Source organism: Corylus avellana, chromosome 10 (genome assembly GCF_965113065.1).
Source record: "Corylus avellana chromosome 10, dhCorAvel1.hap1.2, whole genome shotgun sequence".
Classification (NCBI taxonomy): domain Eukaryota; kingdom Viridiplantae; phylum Streptophyta; class Magnoliopsida; order Fagales; family Betulaceae; genus Corylus; species Corylus avellana.
Genome location: NC_142499.1, coordinates 2,493,778 through 2,510,913, shown reverse-complemented (window position 1 = coordinate 2,510,913; position 17,136 = coordinate 2,493,778). Strand labels below are relative to the sequence as shown.

General features: G+C 35.3%; 2 protein-coding genes across 2 annotated transcripts; both read right to left on the bottom strand.

The window, feature by feature from the left end:
* Positions 1-3,783: 3,783 nt before the first annotated feature.
* Positions 3,784-4,804, bottom strand: LOC132161613 (transcription repressor OFP13). The gene has a single exon (XM_059571772.2). The coding sequence runs from the start codon at positions 4,695-4,697 to the stop codon at positions 3,882-3,884; it is 816 nt and encodes a 271-aa protein (XP_059427755.2). The 5' UTR covers positions 4,698-4,804; the 3' UTR covers positions 3,784-3,881.
* Positions 4,805-15,593: 10,789 nt separating this feature from the next.
* Positions 15,594-16,798, bottom strand: LOC132191811 (putative CCR4-associated factor 1 homolog 11). The gene has a single exon (XM_059606914.2). The coding sequence runs from the start codon at positions 16,535-16,537 to the stop codon at positions 15,674-15,676; it is 864 nt and encodes a 287-aa protein (XP_059462897.2). The 5' UTR covers positions 16,538-16,798; the 3' UTR covers positions 15,594-15,673.
* Positions 16,799-17,136: the final 338 nt, after the last annotated feature.

Genomic DNA, 17,136 nt, shown 5'->3' with positions numbered 1-17,136 from the left:
GTGTTTGTTTGTTTGTCTGGAAATATAAAATGATCAGATGCGGCTCTTCCATTGAAATAGAGTGAACTAGAAAACACTGACTACAATATATGATATATCATAACCGTCAATCTTGTTGACTTCCACTTACCATGATAGCAGACAGTAGATCAATGACCATTTTTCTTCAGATCTTCAATTCCAATAAGTGTTTAGTAGGACTTTATGGTGAGTTTTGTTTGCAAGTTTTTCTTTTCTTTGCTTTCTATTTTTTATATTTATGAAATTTATTTCATTTTTTATTATATATGATGTCATTTTAACCTTCATCTACAGCGATTAAATTGGAACTAAAGCGATTAAATTGACAATTAATCTAAACTTGAAGGGCTAAAATGCAGTTTGGCCTTAAAAGTTTGTGTTTTTTTTTTTTTTTGTTTTTTGGAAGCATAAATGGAGTTTTAATTCTACCACTTTTTAGGGCGATTACGTCGGATTGAGATTCTTTAGAATTTTCTTTAAATTTGGGATTCTCAAATTCATAAATCGCATCTCATTTAAGCGTCTAAAATAAGCTATGTTTCAGCATTTAATGAGAAAATTTAATGACAAAGAATTTAATAAGACATGTTTCCTCATTAAATGCTGAAACATGACTTATTTTAAACGTTAGTTTAGATGAGATAAACGGTTGAGATTTATAAATTTAAGAATTTCAAATTTAAAAGAAATTTTAGAGGATTTCAATTCACTTGTGTCACAATATAGTAAAAGTAACCAGAAGCATTGATGGTGATAATAAATAAATAAATAAATAAAAAATGACACCTCGAAATGGGAGTTCCATTAATACACAAAATTATTGGTTGATAATCTATTCAACTAATCACATAAAAATAAGCAAAATCAATCCATTGGTTAATGTGAGGTGGAGTATAAAAAAATCTGTGGCACAAGGTTTAGAAGCTTCGCCGCTGCAGGGAAGAATCTGGGCTCAGAGATTGAAGAGGCATCTATGCTGAAAACAAGTCTTGAACGTGGAGCTTTGACAATTACTTTGTTCTAAATTATATCATATTGTTTAAACAATTTGCTTCATGTTATGGTAATTGATGCAACCGTTCATCGTGAGAGGAGGTTGTTCAACTTCAAATTTTGAGCCTACTAATTAACCTATATTGACTTCTTAATATATTGATATTAATCCGATCAATCAATCCAGTAGAATAAGATTAATAGAAGATTAAGAATTTTATTATATATCTTACCTAGAAAATATAGAAAATCAGAATATGCATGTAAGACAATACCTTATTGATCATGCATAACTCAAATTACAATTAATTCTAATCCATTGGGCATCTAACAATTCAAATTTTGTTTTATTTCATCTAATGATATATATTGTGCATGCACATGGTGATATGTCATTTAAAATTTAAATAATGTAGCAATATATTCATCATGTGAGTATATACATTATTAAAACTGTAAAATTTTTTAAATAGTTTATTTTCATTTCAAATAAAATAGAAAGGACTTGATCCACACTATAAACACAGATCATATATGATGCATGTTATTGTTTCATGAAAAATATTATGGTTATTTCATTTCTTTTGTATACTTATTTGGAATTTAGTTAGTCAACATTTTATAGAAGTATATGAATAAATATTTTCTTAATCTTTTGATCCAAACATACTTTTATCTAATGATCAATTAAATTAAAATCACTGGATTTTTTTAAAGAGTATATGAAGGAATCCTAGAAAGATATTAAAATTCATTAAATGGAATTTAATTTGACAGTACTAAGTCTATCCAATAATGGATTTCAGTCAGTTTTAAATGGGATAAATTAAATAGAAGTACTAAAAGTCTTACTAGAATTGACAAGGGATTTAAATGCATGCATAAATCAGTAATTCAGTAATTTCACAAGGACTGGGAGGATCATTCTATTCTATATATATATATATATATATACACACACATATTTTCGTAAGGTTACATAATATGTTTAATTTATTGGAAGGACACATTAATTGGTATTTACTGAATTTTAAAAGGCATATAAACATGTTAATTTGGAGGCTTTTATGGGCCATGTGGCTTCCCCACTCTGTTCATCGAAGAGATACACATCGCTTTGAGTGTCTTTCACGGGGGAATTAACTTTTGTTTGGAGTCTCATCAATCGGGTAGGTGTTATATGGGAATAGCATCCTCATTATTTTAAGTAAAATGTAAAATGGAGATAAATTATTTCATTATTAAAACTTTATTTTATAAATCTAATTGTGTACACGATGCTGAATTAATGCTCACCCTTTTTGACTTTCTTTTTTCTCTTTAAAAAAAAAAAAGAGAGATATTAAATAATAATAAAAAAGTTGATATATATATATAAGAGGTATATATGCAAGTAACATTTTCAAAAATTAATTAATTATTCTTTCCTTAATTTGTGTGTTTTAAGTAATTTTTCATTAAAAAAAAAAAAAAACTAACATGCATATGCTTGAAGGCACTAAAAAACGCGACACATTAACTAATGTAAAATGAGTCTGATGAATTATCGATGCGAAGAGTAACGTTCGTTCTCTAATTTTATCACTTCTGCATAGTCAGCCCCTAAATAAAATAAACCTAGTACCCTATGATGTATATTTTGTCATTTGACAAGTTTGAAACTGATCAAAATTGTCACTCTAAGGTGTGTCTAAATCTTACTAATTAATTAGCAGTCATCAAAGACATATGCAGTCACATCCATTTCAACCAAAGAAAGAAAGAAAAAAAAAATGTACAAATTAATGATCATCAGGGGAAGATATTTTATATTGTGGCAGCAATCTGGTTGAAGGTCAAACATCATCAGTTTTGTCTTTCAACAATATTACATCCGCACCATCCACTAGATTTCTAGGTTGTGACATTCTCTCCTCACCTCACCCTCACCTCACCCACACTAAGAATATATGTCCTAGATCCTCTTGTTGTTTTCTTTCTTGCATTGAGGTGATATAAGGTGCCCTACGTGAAAAAAGAAAAAAAAAAAAAAGAAAAAGGAAACTTTGAAATTGTTTTCTGTGAAAATCTTGTAGCCAATCAGAAATTAGCTGAATGACAGGTGAGGGTTTGCAATATTATTCCAGCTAAAACTTGCATCGATTTGACTGTCAAAAAAGCAAACGGATTTCTACTGCATGTTAATATTAATTGTTCATGTTATCGTTACGTAAATAGAGACAATATTTTTCAACGCGAAGATAAAAATATTTTTCTCAATTTCTGGGGGTGATAATGTTGCAGCCTGCCACATGCAGGCTGCAAGAATATGAGTGTTGGACCACGCCAAAAACTCTGCCCTGGAATTGTACCTATCATATGATAATGACTAACTTGTTTAAATTGAACGGCCCTGATTGATCCCAGTTACAATACAAGTGCCGTGTGGAACATATCCAATATTTATAGATATTACTCCAACACAATTAAAATTCTATCTTCGTCTCTACTGGAACCCATGTACATGATGATGTTATTTATAACGGAAGGAATGCCGTTTAAGCAATCTCATTTTCAAATGTATTTTTATATCAAGAAATTCTTATAATTTGTCTTATATATGCAATGATATGGATTACTTGCTCTGAAAAAGATTTCCCAAAATAGTAGTTGGAATTCCCATGTCTCATTACCTTTCTCTTTTACAGTTCTACGCAATCGCCCGTTGCCCTCATTATACACCACCTGCATTCTCTCCACACGTGTATACTATGTACACAGAGATAATAATAATAATAATAATAATTGCTTCAATATGAAAAAAGAAAAAAGAAAAGCTCCACTATAATTTACCAAAACTACCGGCGTATACATATATTTCCATTAAATCAAACATTTTCTTCGATCTCCTCGTCACCTTCTGATAATGAAGATAAACAACGAGGATCGCCATCTTCCTCATCATCTTCTATTAAGGATATGCAAGGAGTAGAAGAAGAAAATGAACAAGTATACAAAGATAATGGAGAAGAAGGAGAATGAGAAGAAGAAGAAGAAGAAGAAGAAGAAGCAAATGCAAGAGCAACTAACAAATCAACGAAAGCTCCAACAATATACCCATGATTGCTCTTTCCATTTACCCTCAAATACCAGCACAAAAGCTCTTCAAAAGCATCCCAGTCTTTCACTCCATGAGCCTCCACCATCTCCTCCATGGACTTGCGGAAATCCACGTAAGGGTCTTGGGACTCCATTGACAAAACCACGCTCTCCTTGAAAGGAAACCCACCTTCCTTCGCCTCTTCCAATATCGAGCTCGTCTCTCCCGGCTTGAAAAACAGCCTCTCTGTCTCCGACCGCAGCCCACGAATCAACGTCTCCACCGGATCCACGCGGGAGTATTCCGAGGTTGTCGAGAAGCTGGCCGACTCGGACGAGTTGGTGAAAAACGACTCGGTCGTCGTCTCCACCACGTGATCATTAACGGCGGGATCCAAGTAGATGGAGTTGATGGTCTTGTAAATGTCGCTGGGGGTCCGGAAGGAGAGGGTTCTGGGTTGCTTACAAGAAGGCCAAGGCCACGAAGAAGAGCTTGCCTCTGTGTTTTTGAAAATGAAGGGGAGTTTCATTTTCTTTCCCATCTCTGGTTTTTCTTGTCTGCGATGAGCTTTGGAGGTTTGAGATGTGAGATGTTTATGTGGCATTAATGGGAGAGTCAGAGAGGGTTGAGAGAGAGAGAGATTGGCAACTCGCAAGTGGGGGGAGTTGGAATAAAGGAAAGGAAAAGGGGGAGGGCTGGAGGGGTCTTTTTCTGTGTGTGTATTAAATTATTAGCCGTGGAAGTAAATGGCCTCCATCAGCTCAGCTGACTGCTGAGCCCATTCAATAATATATAGACTTAGAGTGCTTTGTTTTAAGTGTTTTTTTTTCTTTTTCTTTTTTTTTTAATTAGTATGTTACCAATTAATATGATGTCCTTTCAAGAATCGGAAATTTTAGACAACATGTGATTCTGTTTTTATAAACATGATGTTCATGTTTATTTTTTAAAAAAAATTGAAAACGAAAAATAGTTTGAGAAAATATATTTCTTGATGTTCTCTTGAAAACATCAAAACAAACCGTTTTTAATTAAGGATAAGTAAGTGAGTACACTACACTATATATATATATATATATATATATATATAAACAGAACATTATTTTTAAAAATAAGAACCAAGGGTGGCTAGGACAAAACCTTTTTTTTTTTTTTGGTCCAAACTCTTCAATCCAGATAAATTGACATTAGTTTAATTTTATAACACAATGTTTATGTACATTTGTAAAAACATTTGCGAAAATCACTTGCCCTATTAATCATATGAAAAAATTGTATACTCTAAGTCTCTAAGAACATATATATCAATCTAATCGAGTTTGTAGGAAAACTATATAGTTTTTATTGTAAATGCTATTAGCAGAGCAATCAAAAAAATAAATTATATAGATAAAACTTCATAAGAGTTTTAAGCTAGCTAGCAATTTAAGAAGTACAAATTTCTCTTTTAAATTAAGCGGTTGAAATTTCTTCTAATGCAATATATAAAATTGACATGTGTTGATCTGAGAAAGTACGTATGTGTTTGTTTAGATGCTAGACCATCCATTTACTAGCCAGTCGTCCGTGGGTAATAATTTTCTAAATACATCTATCCAACTTAAGAAAATTTTATTTTAAATTTATAGAGAAGCTTGCAGATTTCCATCAAAATTGATTTATATTTTGATAGACATGTTAAGCAGTAAGTTAATAGGAAATGTCAACTTAAGGTGGGGGTACAATATACTTACTGCTTAGTAGTATATCAGAATAATGAACAGCCGGTTTTAATTGTATTGCCATTAAGCCCAATTCAAATTGTATATATAATAAAATAGAAAAAAAAAAAAATTGTATATATAATTGGATTATGATTTTGGTGGGGCCGGGCACAATTTGGGGTACGGGCATTAGATTGGATCAGTTTAACGTGTAACATGTTTAATGGCCTAACTTTCTGCATTTCATCGGCTCTAAAACTTTTGACGTGTTGATCTTCAAATTTAATGCTGTTCAACCATAATCTTTTATAGCTAAATAAAGGTAGAGACTGATGGCTCTTCTGGCAGTCAAAGCAAAATGAATTCACTTGATGAAGACAGCAAATTTGGAGGGGGAAGAAGTGAAATTCAAAAAAAGATGATGATAAACATATGGCCAATGGGGGCACAGTGGGATGAAAATCTTATGGAAGTATCTTTATAAGACGTTAACTCTCTGTCACGTGCCTACCAATGCATGCCAGAGTGAAGATTGAGACACCTGTAAGACTCATTTATTTCATCTCCAATTCATGGGTTGGAGGGATATTCTGTAGCATGAGGAAGAGAGAGAACTCATCCTCACCTTCAATGGCTTGTTCCTTGTTTCCAAAACCTCCATTAATACTAGGTCACCCTAGCTCCATCAGTTCAATCTTGTCTTTTGAACACTGACCTCCAATGCAACTTTCAGTTAATCCTAGGGTTGTAATCAAATGATCATGTCATTCATTCAGGAATCAGGGAGGCCTATATGGATTACAATGAGACTCGTAACAGGATCCGTTGAGATTAGGATACGTGTCCCTTTTGTTTTGCTATGAAATGCATGTTTCAATCCCAACGGATGGTTGGAACTTGATGCAAGCGAAATCTTAGTTTTTTATTTATTTTTATTGTTTAAGTACTTTCATTCATTCAAAAGAAATTACAACGAAAATTAAAAATAGAAAGCAAATAAAGGCTAAACTAAAAAACCAAATTAAAACAGATCACTAACACCTCAGTGAACTAGAAGGAGATCAGAAAGGTAAAAGTTACTAGCCAATGAAGGCCGCGTCGCTCTATGATGGATAAAACCATTTGAAGTAAGAATACCCCTATAAGCTTAAATCTAGACAAGTTTCCAAAGAAACAGTGAAGATTAAGAAAAAGAACAATAGAAAAAGAACAATAGAAAAAGTAAAATCTTAACTAATATATGACAAATTCGGATAGAGATTCTCAGCAATTTTGTTGTCAAGATTGTTAGCAATATGGGGAATATGCATATTGCTCGAAATTTGGCTCCAAAAAATTTAAGGGACCATATTGTTCATGATTTGTAGGTGGTCCCTTAGGCATATGACATACATACAAACTTGTAAGATAGAAATTTCAGCCTTATAACAAGATGAACTTCAACAATTTTAGGAACAAGATTCAGTTGCATTCACAACCAGAGGGCTACACAACAAAGCAGAGTAGGGTGTTTATGCCCCACCATCGCAAACAGTATAATTTGGTGGTGATGGCATTGTTTATGGATACCAATATCTGGTCAAAATACACAACCAGCACAAAAGGGACTAACAAGCTGAAAATTTATGAGCCAAGATTTCCATTTTTCTTTTCCTGGTCTCTTTCTTTATTTGAAGGGGTCCTGTGTAGGGCATCTTCTGTGGGGGTGTAAATTTTCTGTGGAGGTGGGCTACCCTATCCATTATTCGTGTTTTCTGGGGGACCATTTTTTTTTTAGATTACCCTAGGAGGATTTAATTGCCATTTGAAACATTATTTGATTCCCTTACTGTTGTTATTTGTCTGGAAATGAATATGAATCTCTGGGGTTTGGACATTGAGAATCTATGAAACTCAATTATTTGATTCGTGCCCTAGAACTATACCACCAAGAGATATTCATTTTGTCTTGTTTAGAATAAAGAGAGCTAAATTAATATAAATAATATATCTTTATCTTTGTTTTTTTTCATTGATTTTCACGAGTAGCTCATGGGGGATTAATTGCTCAACCAAATGATTAGATCTACTATATCAAAAAGAGTAGACACTCATGACTCAACACATAGTTTTTTAATTGAGTATTATTCATTATACGATTCCATGATGAGAAAAAATGTAGCATAATTAAGTGATACATCCACAAGTTGTTGGAATTGCTTAAACAACCCTTTATAGCTTCTCTTGGTCTCATGTAATATGTACAGCATGCGCAACGCTTTTCTTTGTTTCAGGTTTCTCGACCCTTCTCTACATCTTCTCTCTCCTTTGCCTTCCCATTAGCCTCTCCATAGATGGTGCCCCTTTCTGGAAATAGGAACTGTTAAATCCAAACCCAATGTCTCCTAAACGTCAATAGCATAGCATCTCTTCACTGAACGCGGAAGTGGAGCTCCTCTTAAGCAATTTCGGTCCAACTGATTTCAATGCAATCTTTTTTACTGTAGCTATTAAGTCGTCACAATAGTATCTTCAAGCAATCAATCTTCTGGACTATCTCAGAAGCTGCCGCTTTAAAAGCCTCTTTTTTTTGGCCTAATGCAAAGAAACCATTGAATCATACCATATATTTTACACATTTCTATATATATATATATATATTTTTTTTCCTTTATGTTTTTTATGGTACTGTTTTGATTGTTTTGTGGTATTTGTTAGGGTCTGCACTCCCTCCATGTGTACCTTTCCTTTTTTACTAATGCTATGCAATCTTGCTTAGGAAAAAAGAAAAGAAAAAAAAAAAGGTTATGCATACCATGTGTTAGAGGAAAGGTTATTTCATGTTGAGAAAAAAATCCCTTTTGTTACCTATTAGATTTGGGGAGACAGGAGGGGAATGGAGTAGTTAAATAGAATTACTCTTCAAGTATACTTATGATCTTGGGGATTTAAGCTTTGAAATCTTTAGGTAGTTTTTTTTGTTAGAATTTAAATTTCTTTTCAAGTATGTGGTCATTGCCAATTTGACATCTTTCCTTCTAATTTCATCAATTAAATCTTGATTTTTGTTTTGTGTGTTTTGATATGTCAAGAGTTAACCGGTTCCAGTGCTCTAAAAAGGTTAGTATGTGCGTGTTGAAAAGCAACAGGCTTCAGTGCTCTAAGGAATTTGACGTTAAAAGCAAACACATATCTCTCGAATATGGATTGTCATTAATTCGATCAAAGCCACAAATAAATAATTGCCTAAAAGAATTGGAAAAAGAAAAAAAAGAAAAAAAAGAGGTCTATACATATTTTTAACTGCAAATTCAAAATCATGGGCATGAGCCTCTGATAACATAATCCACCAAATGATTGACAGCAGACACCAAACTTCTGCATAACATAATCCACATAAAATGTGCAAGGAAGACTCTGAAACCACCATTTCTTCTTCTTTTTTAAAGAAAAAGAAAGGAAAGAAAAGGTCTCACACCCAGATTTGGTTGTTTCTTAAAATTATGATTCCTGCCTTTTGCTTTCTGTACTAAGAACAACAACATTAACAAACAATTCAAAACATATAACACCCTAAAAACACACTTTGTCACATAAGACCATTATTTTAAACCAAAAACAAAATTAAAAAATAAAATAAAATAAAAAATCCCAAAACACATCATAATTCTGCAGGCTCCAGTTTGCAGCCAAAACGAATGTAGAAAGGGCTGTTTGTTTCAGACAGCAAATATAAAACACAAGCATTAGAGCCAGTCACAAAACAGTGATTGGTAAAAGAATAAAAATATAGCCATCCGATGTGTAATTAGAATGACCTAAACCATGAAGATGGGCTGGGGAGTCCCATAATGTCTGCAAGATGAAATTTCCTCTTTTAGAAAGGAAAGCAGCCTAGTTATTTGCCAACCCAAGCACCCACAACAAGGTACCCCAATATCCAATGCAAAGGTTAGAATCTCACATAAACTAAAGCAGCATATAGAAATTTAACTTTGATTACACAGGTTAGAGACTCCAGCCCCTTCTACCCCATTTGGCCAAGCAACCAGAGACAAAGTCATCAATCACTCATAGATGTACAAAAAACTAGACCAAATGTATCCATGTCTATCATGTCCAATTCTACTTAACAACATAGAGGTTCAAGGCAGGTATTAAAGATCCTATGTAAATGTTGACACACAGATGTGTAAACCAAAGCATGTCACACCCACTATACATTTGTCACTTATTTAAGTCAAGAAGAAAAGTTATAAATTTTCTTTTAATAAGTATGATCAGAGAGTATTCATCGTGATTAGGGGATCTTAGAGATTATTTATTATGACTAGAGAGTATTGTTTCAGCTACTTTCTGCTCACAAAAACAGCAGCTCTGAAGTAACTAATATTGTATGAAAAGAAATTACTCGTTATAAGGATTATCACATGTAAAGTTTCATCTCACTTCATCTACAATAGCACCATGTCATAACCAAAATCAAGGCCTATACTTTTCCAAAGCAACTTCTTAAAGTAGTTTCACATACAATAAGTTAAGAAGATGCGTCTGAACTAAAGAAAGTAAAGAACATGAATTTTTACTTTTTGGAGCCTTTGTTAGCTTCTTAACTTCATAAATGATCAAAGAACGTCACTGTTGATGACAAAAGCTTCCTGGAAATTGTGATATATTTTCAGTTGGATACACGTAACAACTCTTCTTTATAAACATAAAGGCATTTCATGTTTGACTTTAAATTTATACGCTTAACTATTGGCCGCCCATTTTATGTTACACATGGCAAAAGTTTCAAAATTTTTTACACCTAGTTAAATATATTTAAATTAATCTTGCAGATATTGCCTACTTTGGCACCATTAATATACTTAAAAATAGTGAATGGCGAAATCTACACGTGTTAATTAATGAAATAGGCTTACATATTTGCCTAAACACTGCAAACCCAAGCAAAATACTACTTGTGACCGAATCCCATACCTCTCCTTGAGTTAAACGAAAAAGAGGGTGCCTAACATATAAAAGCATTTCATGATTTCATGACACCATTAAAATAAGTACATATGAAAAATCTATTCTCGCAAATGACAGTCCAAAAGGATATTTAACCAAAATGACCAAGTCTCCAGTATAAGAACCTTTTTTTCTCTCTAAATAAAAATGGAGTATTGGAACAATTTTGTTACTTGTTTAAGGGCTGATTGCAGTTTCTTTTTCCTATTTCTTGATATCTTAGAGAAGGTAAATGCAGAGCTGCTATCGACAATTTTGTATTTTACAAAGAGAAATTCTATTTGACACACCCGTATCCCACTCCCTTTCTATTGAGCTGAAGTGGCAGTGTCTATTTTCAATTTTTTTTTAAAAAAAAATGGCTGAAGTGGTAGGGAAAATTGACACTGCCACATAAGCTCAGTGGTATGGGGATATGACAAATAGCACAGCCCACCTACAAACTATGATCTTGACCGATAATAGACAAACATTGCGAAAAGTTTCTCAAGTGCTAACAAATTACAGTCCCCTAAATCCTTTCTCTGCCTAGGAATTTACAAGAACCATGATAAGATGAGAAACTCTTGACAAAACCAAAAGACAGTGAACTAAGGATACTTACAACACTAAAAAGTTAAGACTCTGATTTAGAGCAAATCTTGATTCAATCATGGTATCACAACAAGAACTAAAACAAAGTCAAGAATTTGTGCCAACTATCTAAGTTTATATGAATCCAAAATAATGTGAAGCACTTCAAAGTGATCTCTACAGCTAACTTGCCCCTACAATAAGTATTGGCATGTCACAAAACCATATAAGGAGCCAAATCAGCCAATGGACCTGCCTTCTATCTACATAAGCCATGCAAAACTACTGTTAATGCCAGTAAGTGATGAATACAATTATTAAAATATCTCCATATGAAATTTATAATCTTAGAATAAGTGTTACATAAATAATTGCTCAGTAAGTGATGGTTCCCTTTCTTCAGCAATATGTGTCGAAGACTCACAGGCTGCATATGCAAAAATATGACTTTTTTACCAGGCTGCATATGCAAAAATATGACTTTTTCTACCAGATGACAGCTATAAAAAAATGTTTAAGCTTCTCATACCATCGTAGAAAGCGTATTTGCCAGTTACCAGAGTTAAATGTTCATTACTTACCTGTCTAAAACCACCCACATGCCTTAGTAAGGCCAACTTGTCATACTGCCATCACCTGATTTTCCTGTATAGTAATAACCATTGTGGAGGCATCACCTGATTTTCCTGAAGCCAATCATCATGCAGTCTGTATGTGCTACATAGATCATGATAAACGGTTCACAGGTGGCAACTCGAGAATGGCCCTTATGTGCTCCATTTGAAGCAAAAGAAGAAAGCAACAGTTGCCTGAGCATAGATCCCGCAACTTGCATAAGGACCATCTCTTAGGAAAAACACCCAACTTGCATAGATCCCAGAGATGCCATAAGCCATGGAAATCAAATTATATAAATTATATTCTTTGTTCATCACAATAAGATTCCCATCTTTAAAAAAAATGTAAGGCACACAGTCATCCCTGAAGAGAAACGATAAAGTGGTTAATGCTAAACCACCCTTTTCAATAAGATCAACAACCATCAAGATATTATTCAAACCCACCACAGAAGGAAAACCTCTGTGACAGACTACAAGGACCCATGATAAAATCCAGCCTTCATCAGCTGCTGCTTCTTTATTTGGGGTTTTGGTGGGGAAGGGGGAAAGCTGTAGGGCTATAGCTACCCCCATTGTATCCTGCATTTATTTCCTTGGGACAAGACTTGCATTAGGATAAAGAATTGGTAAAAGAAAAAAAAAAAAAAAAAATTGAAGTTTGAAGCTGGTCAAGTGAAGAGGCATTCATGCTGGGAATTCTTGCAAACGATACATCTAATGAACTTTCAACCATGAAAAGAGTTGATTCCTTGTGGTTTTCAATTGGATGCAATAAACTTTTTCTTCAGCCAAAATTTCAGATTAGCTACAAACTAAGCCCCTTAGGATTGATTTGCATATTTAGTTTTCTTACATATCAAATTCCGATGTCCCTTTTTGTCACTTTTATCTGATTCTTCCTTCTCTTCCAAAATACTAATGATTTCAGAATTTGAAAGGCTCACAATCAAATTACAATAGACTCTGAGAGGCATCTCCAAATTCAAATTTTCTTATGAGAGGAATTTGGCCAGTGAAATAATGTAGGGCCAAATGTTGGGACAATGTGCACTGTGGTAGAGTTCCTCTTGGCTTCGTCTTCCAGAATTTATACAAAATTGCGACACAAGAAGTGTTTCCAGATATCCACATAAGGTAGTGACTTACTTTAGTGTCCTTTCAGAAAAACCTCTGGGACATGGAAGTGGAATGCTCAAAAATCTATTTGATCGCTTTTATTATTACAGGCACACCACACTTATTATGGAAGGGTTCATTCCTGAACAAATTAGTCAGTAATCTCCCCTCCCCCTTTTTAAAAATGGCACTTGGCAGTAATTATTGAAACCATAAACTAAATATAATAGACAATAAGAACTTATCAATCCTAAACAATGAATATCTGCAAAGGGGAGCTTAATAACCTTTTCTCTTCATCTATTTAGACAAGAATCTTAATTATAGTTTGAATATTTTCAGTTTTGATCCACATAAGTTCTTCAATCCTTCCAAAAGGAATATTTCAAACAATCTGTGGTTAAAACTTACTTCATTAACCAAAGTTTCTAATCATAAAGCAACATCAACCCCAGAAAATGTAAACCATATTAATGCAAAGAGAAAATCAATCTAAAGATCTTATACACCCTTGAAATCCTCTGCCACAGTCAAATTATTATCCATGACAACTTATAAGAAATTCACAACCGCATTCCAGTTGACCCTTCCTTTCCAACAAGCCAGAAGATCCACTACATGTTTAGGCATAAGCTACTCTCCTCCAAACATCTTAAAGACCATATTCCACAAATCTCTCATGACAGTACAATGAAAGAGATGACCCAAAATTTCCGCACCCTTTTTACACATACAACACAAAGAGATTATCCAAAATGATAAGTTTACTAAGGAAGATGTCCAAGTGACAGGAAAAAAAACCATCCTCAAAAGGAGCCTTAATCCTCCAAATGCTCTTTCAAGGGAACATGGAGTCAACATTGGGAATGAGAACTTTGTAAAAAGTTTTTACCTCAAAAGATTGTCTTTTCGAATGAATCCAACATAACTTCTCCTCGCCTCCTGGACCCACCCTAATGGAATACAAAACATTAAAAGAAGAGGAAATAGAATCCACCTCTCAATCATGCACAAATCTGATAAAATTAAAGTCCCAATGTAGCAATCATAGTACAACCACCGGAGCATCCCTATTCCTTGCAAGGAAAAATACCTTTGGAAAAGTATCCTTCAAAAAATGATCTCCACACTAAACGTCATGCCAAAACCTGGTTCGAGAACCATCACCGTAACAAAACTAGAGAAGGCATCCCAACCCCTCCTAATATATTTCCAAAGACTCACCTCATAAGGCCCAACAACAACGTTCATACACCAACCCCCCGCCAAACTATCATACTTTTTATCCACTACTTGACAGGTTGACACCAAAAAGCCTCTTTGTCCACAGCAAACCTCCATATACACTTGCCCAATAGAGCTTGATTGAAAGTAACCAAACTCTTGATCCCCGACCCTCTAAGATGAAGAGAAGTGCAATCCTTCTTCCAATTAACTAGATGGGATTTAGACTCGTTATCCAAACAACCTTGTACAAGAAATTCCTCTACAAGAGGGCTAGAAAAGGGAGTAGGAGCCTAAGCCTGGTCAACCAAATGTAGTAAACAGTACGTTCTTTCTTCTTCTTCTTCTCATCTTCAGTGATCTCCTTTCCTTCGGCTGGGCTGCACTGGATCAGAGAAGTGTGGGTGGGGCCTCCCCCCAGGTTGAAAAGCATGCTCTCAATCAATGTTACTCGACCACCCTTAATTGCCTCTACAATACTATTTGACACTGTCTTCGACTTTTGTTCAAATACCTTAACCATAATTGACCCCAACTCCACCTACCATCGGAAGCTGACCCACACATGCTAGAACTGATTTGGTGACACGTCAACGCTCGGAAACGGGGAATATTCCACAACCATAGAAAACAAAGTCTTTTGCAAGATTTCCATTTTCTCCGTAAAGAAAATGTTCCATAACTCAAGGTCTATCCTCCCCATCTCCAGCTTCAAATTCCCCTCTTTAGGAAAATTCTTCAATATTTTCTCCAAGTTTCTTGAAGTCTTCACAATGTACAAACACTCAAGTCTCGATCCAAGCCATTTATTCGTCATTCTCAAACATCTCCCAAAAGCCCAACTCTTTTGACTTCCAAGCTTCGCATTCACAATATCCATATCCCAATTCTCTCAGCTTACAGATTATGATCTTCTAAATTTTTTGATAGATTCTTTAAATCCGAATTATTATTCTTAATTGAATAGTTCAGATTTTGTCAGCTCAACAATCAACTTACGATATCCTCTAAAAGTAAATTCTACCTTTGAAGCTTTGGACTTCTAAAATTTGAAATAACAGATTTTATGAATTTGTTCTTAGACTCCTAGTTATTATTTTTAATTGAATGATTCATATCTGATTATACTTCAATTATTGAAAAATGTTAAATGTTGAGACTGCAAAAGCTGAACCATTGAAAATCCAAACGATGTCTACAAGACTCAAGTCCTATTTTTCATTAACTTAAAATTTGAAAAAGAAAAAAGAAAAAAAATTAGATAGCCAAATAAAGAATATGGATTAAGAGAAATGTGCATAGATTTTACTTTTTATTTTCAACTAGAAATCTACAAGTAATAGATTCCATCAAATATCAGATACATCTAATCCATATAAAACGCCAGCGTACTTTTCAATTGGATTGCTCTTGCCAAAGTACTCCTTGCTGATCTTCTGGAACGCGTGCAGTGTTAGCAGGCTATCCGACCCCGCCTGGTGGCTCTTTCCGATGACCCGGACCACACTGAGCTCCTGGGAAACCCGGTCCAACCCACCATAGAGGCTCGCGCAGAACCGCATCAGGTGCTTCACGTCGAAAACCCTAGACCCGAAGAACACCCTCACAAGCTCCAGAAACTCGATCAAATCGTCCGGCAAGACCCGCTGAGTCAGTATCTTCACAAGGTAGCCGAAATCGTACGCGCTGTGGAACGTGACCCACGTCACCAAGTCGTTGCACACGAGCCCCGAAGACATCATAATCTCGGAGAACCGGACCGAGTCGATCCCGAACTCCCGGTTCTTCTCGAAGTCGATGCCCTGACGCCTCAGCAGCTCGACCGAGTCGTGCGCGTGGGGGTCACGCGCCACGTCGAAGTCCCGGAAGTTGAACTCCCATATGTACAGGTTTTTGGTGCCAAGATCCGGGAGGTTCCCCTTCTCGTCCGAGAGAGTGAGCCCGATCTGGATCAGGTTCAGGCGGTCCACATTGGCCTTGAGGACCAGATAATGCCGGTCAGGCTGTCGAAGCTGGATGCCAAAGTGGTCGGCGTTCGGTCGGACCACAACGCCGGGGAACTCCGTGTCCATTGAGATGCACGGGTACAAATCTATCACAGATTGGATCAACGCCAACTCATAGTCCAAGTTTTTCGACCATACCGATCGTATTACCACCTCTCGATGAGACGGATGCCCTGGTTCCGATTCACTGATTGTTTCGGATCCCATGATCAGATCGGTTCGTCGTCTTTGCTAAAACTGAATCTCAAACCCAAGACGAAGAAGAATAATAAGAAGAAGGAAGAGTTTTCTTGGATTAATTGTAGTTCTCACGACGCTGCGACTAGGGTTTGATGGAGGACAAAAAATAGGAACAATTAGTACTTTTATAGGGGAAAGAAAACGCAGAGAAAGATTCCATATTTGCTTCAAAGACGGTTCGTTAAAAAAATATAATTGCTTGACATTTTAATAAAGTAATTATTGTCTCAATAATTAATTAAAAGTTTCCTGTTGGAGGGTGTTTTCCATGTAAATTATGTAAATAAATTTTGGACCGATCCAAATCCAAAAAGGGCAACAACTTTGGGTCGGCGAGTTATGACTTTTGACCTTCCTGCTATTCACACAAATACAAGGAAGGCAATGAAAGCAAGATGAGTCGGCAACAACGTGAAGACCGTGTGAATTGAGTTAAATGGGCAATGTCATTGTGAGCTGTTAATGACTCATTGATTTTGGTGCAACGAATAAGGGGAGAGGGGGGACGTGCAAAATCCGCCCCAAGCAACGACGCAAGTTCGGTCACTCACGCTTGTCTTTTAGCC

What these genes read in the sequence shown, in the direction of transcription:
- LOC132161613 (XM_059571772.2), bottom strand. Translation starts at nt 4,697, where the DNA reads ATGCCACATAAACATCTCACATCTCAAACCTCCAAAGCTCATCGCAGA.
- LOC132191811 (XM_059606914.2), bottom strand. Translation starts at nt 16,537, where the DNA reads ATGGGATCCGAAACAATCAGTGAATCGGAACCAGGGCATCCGTCTCAT.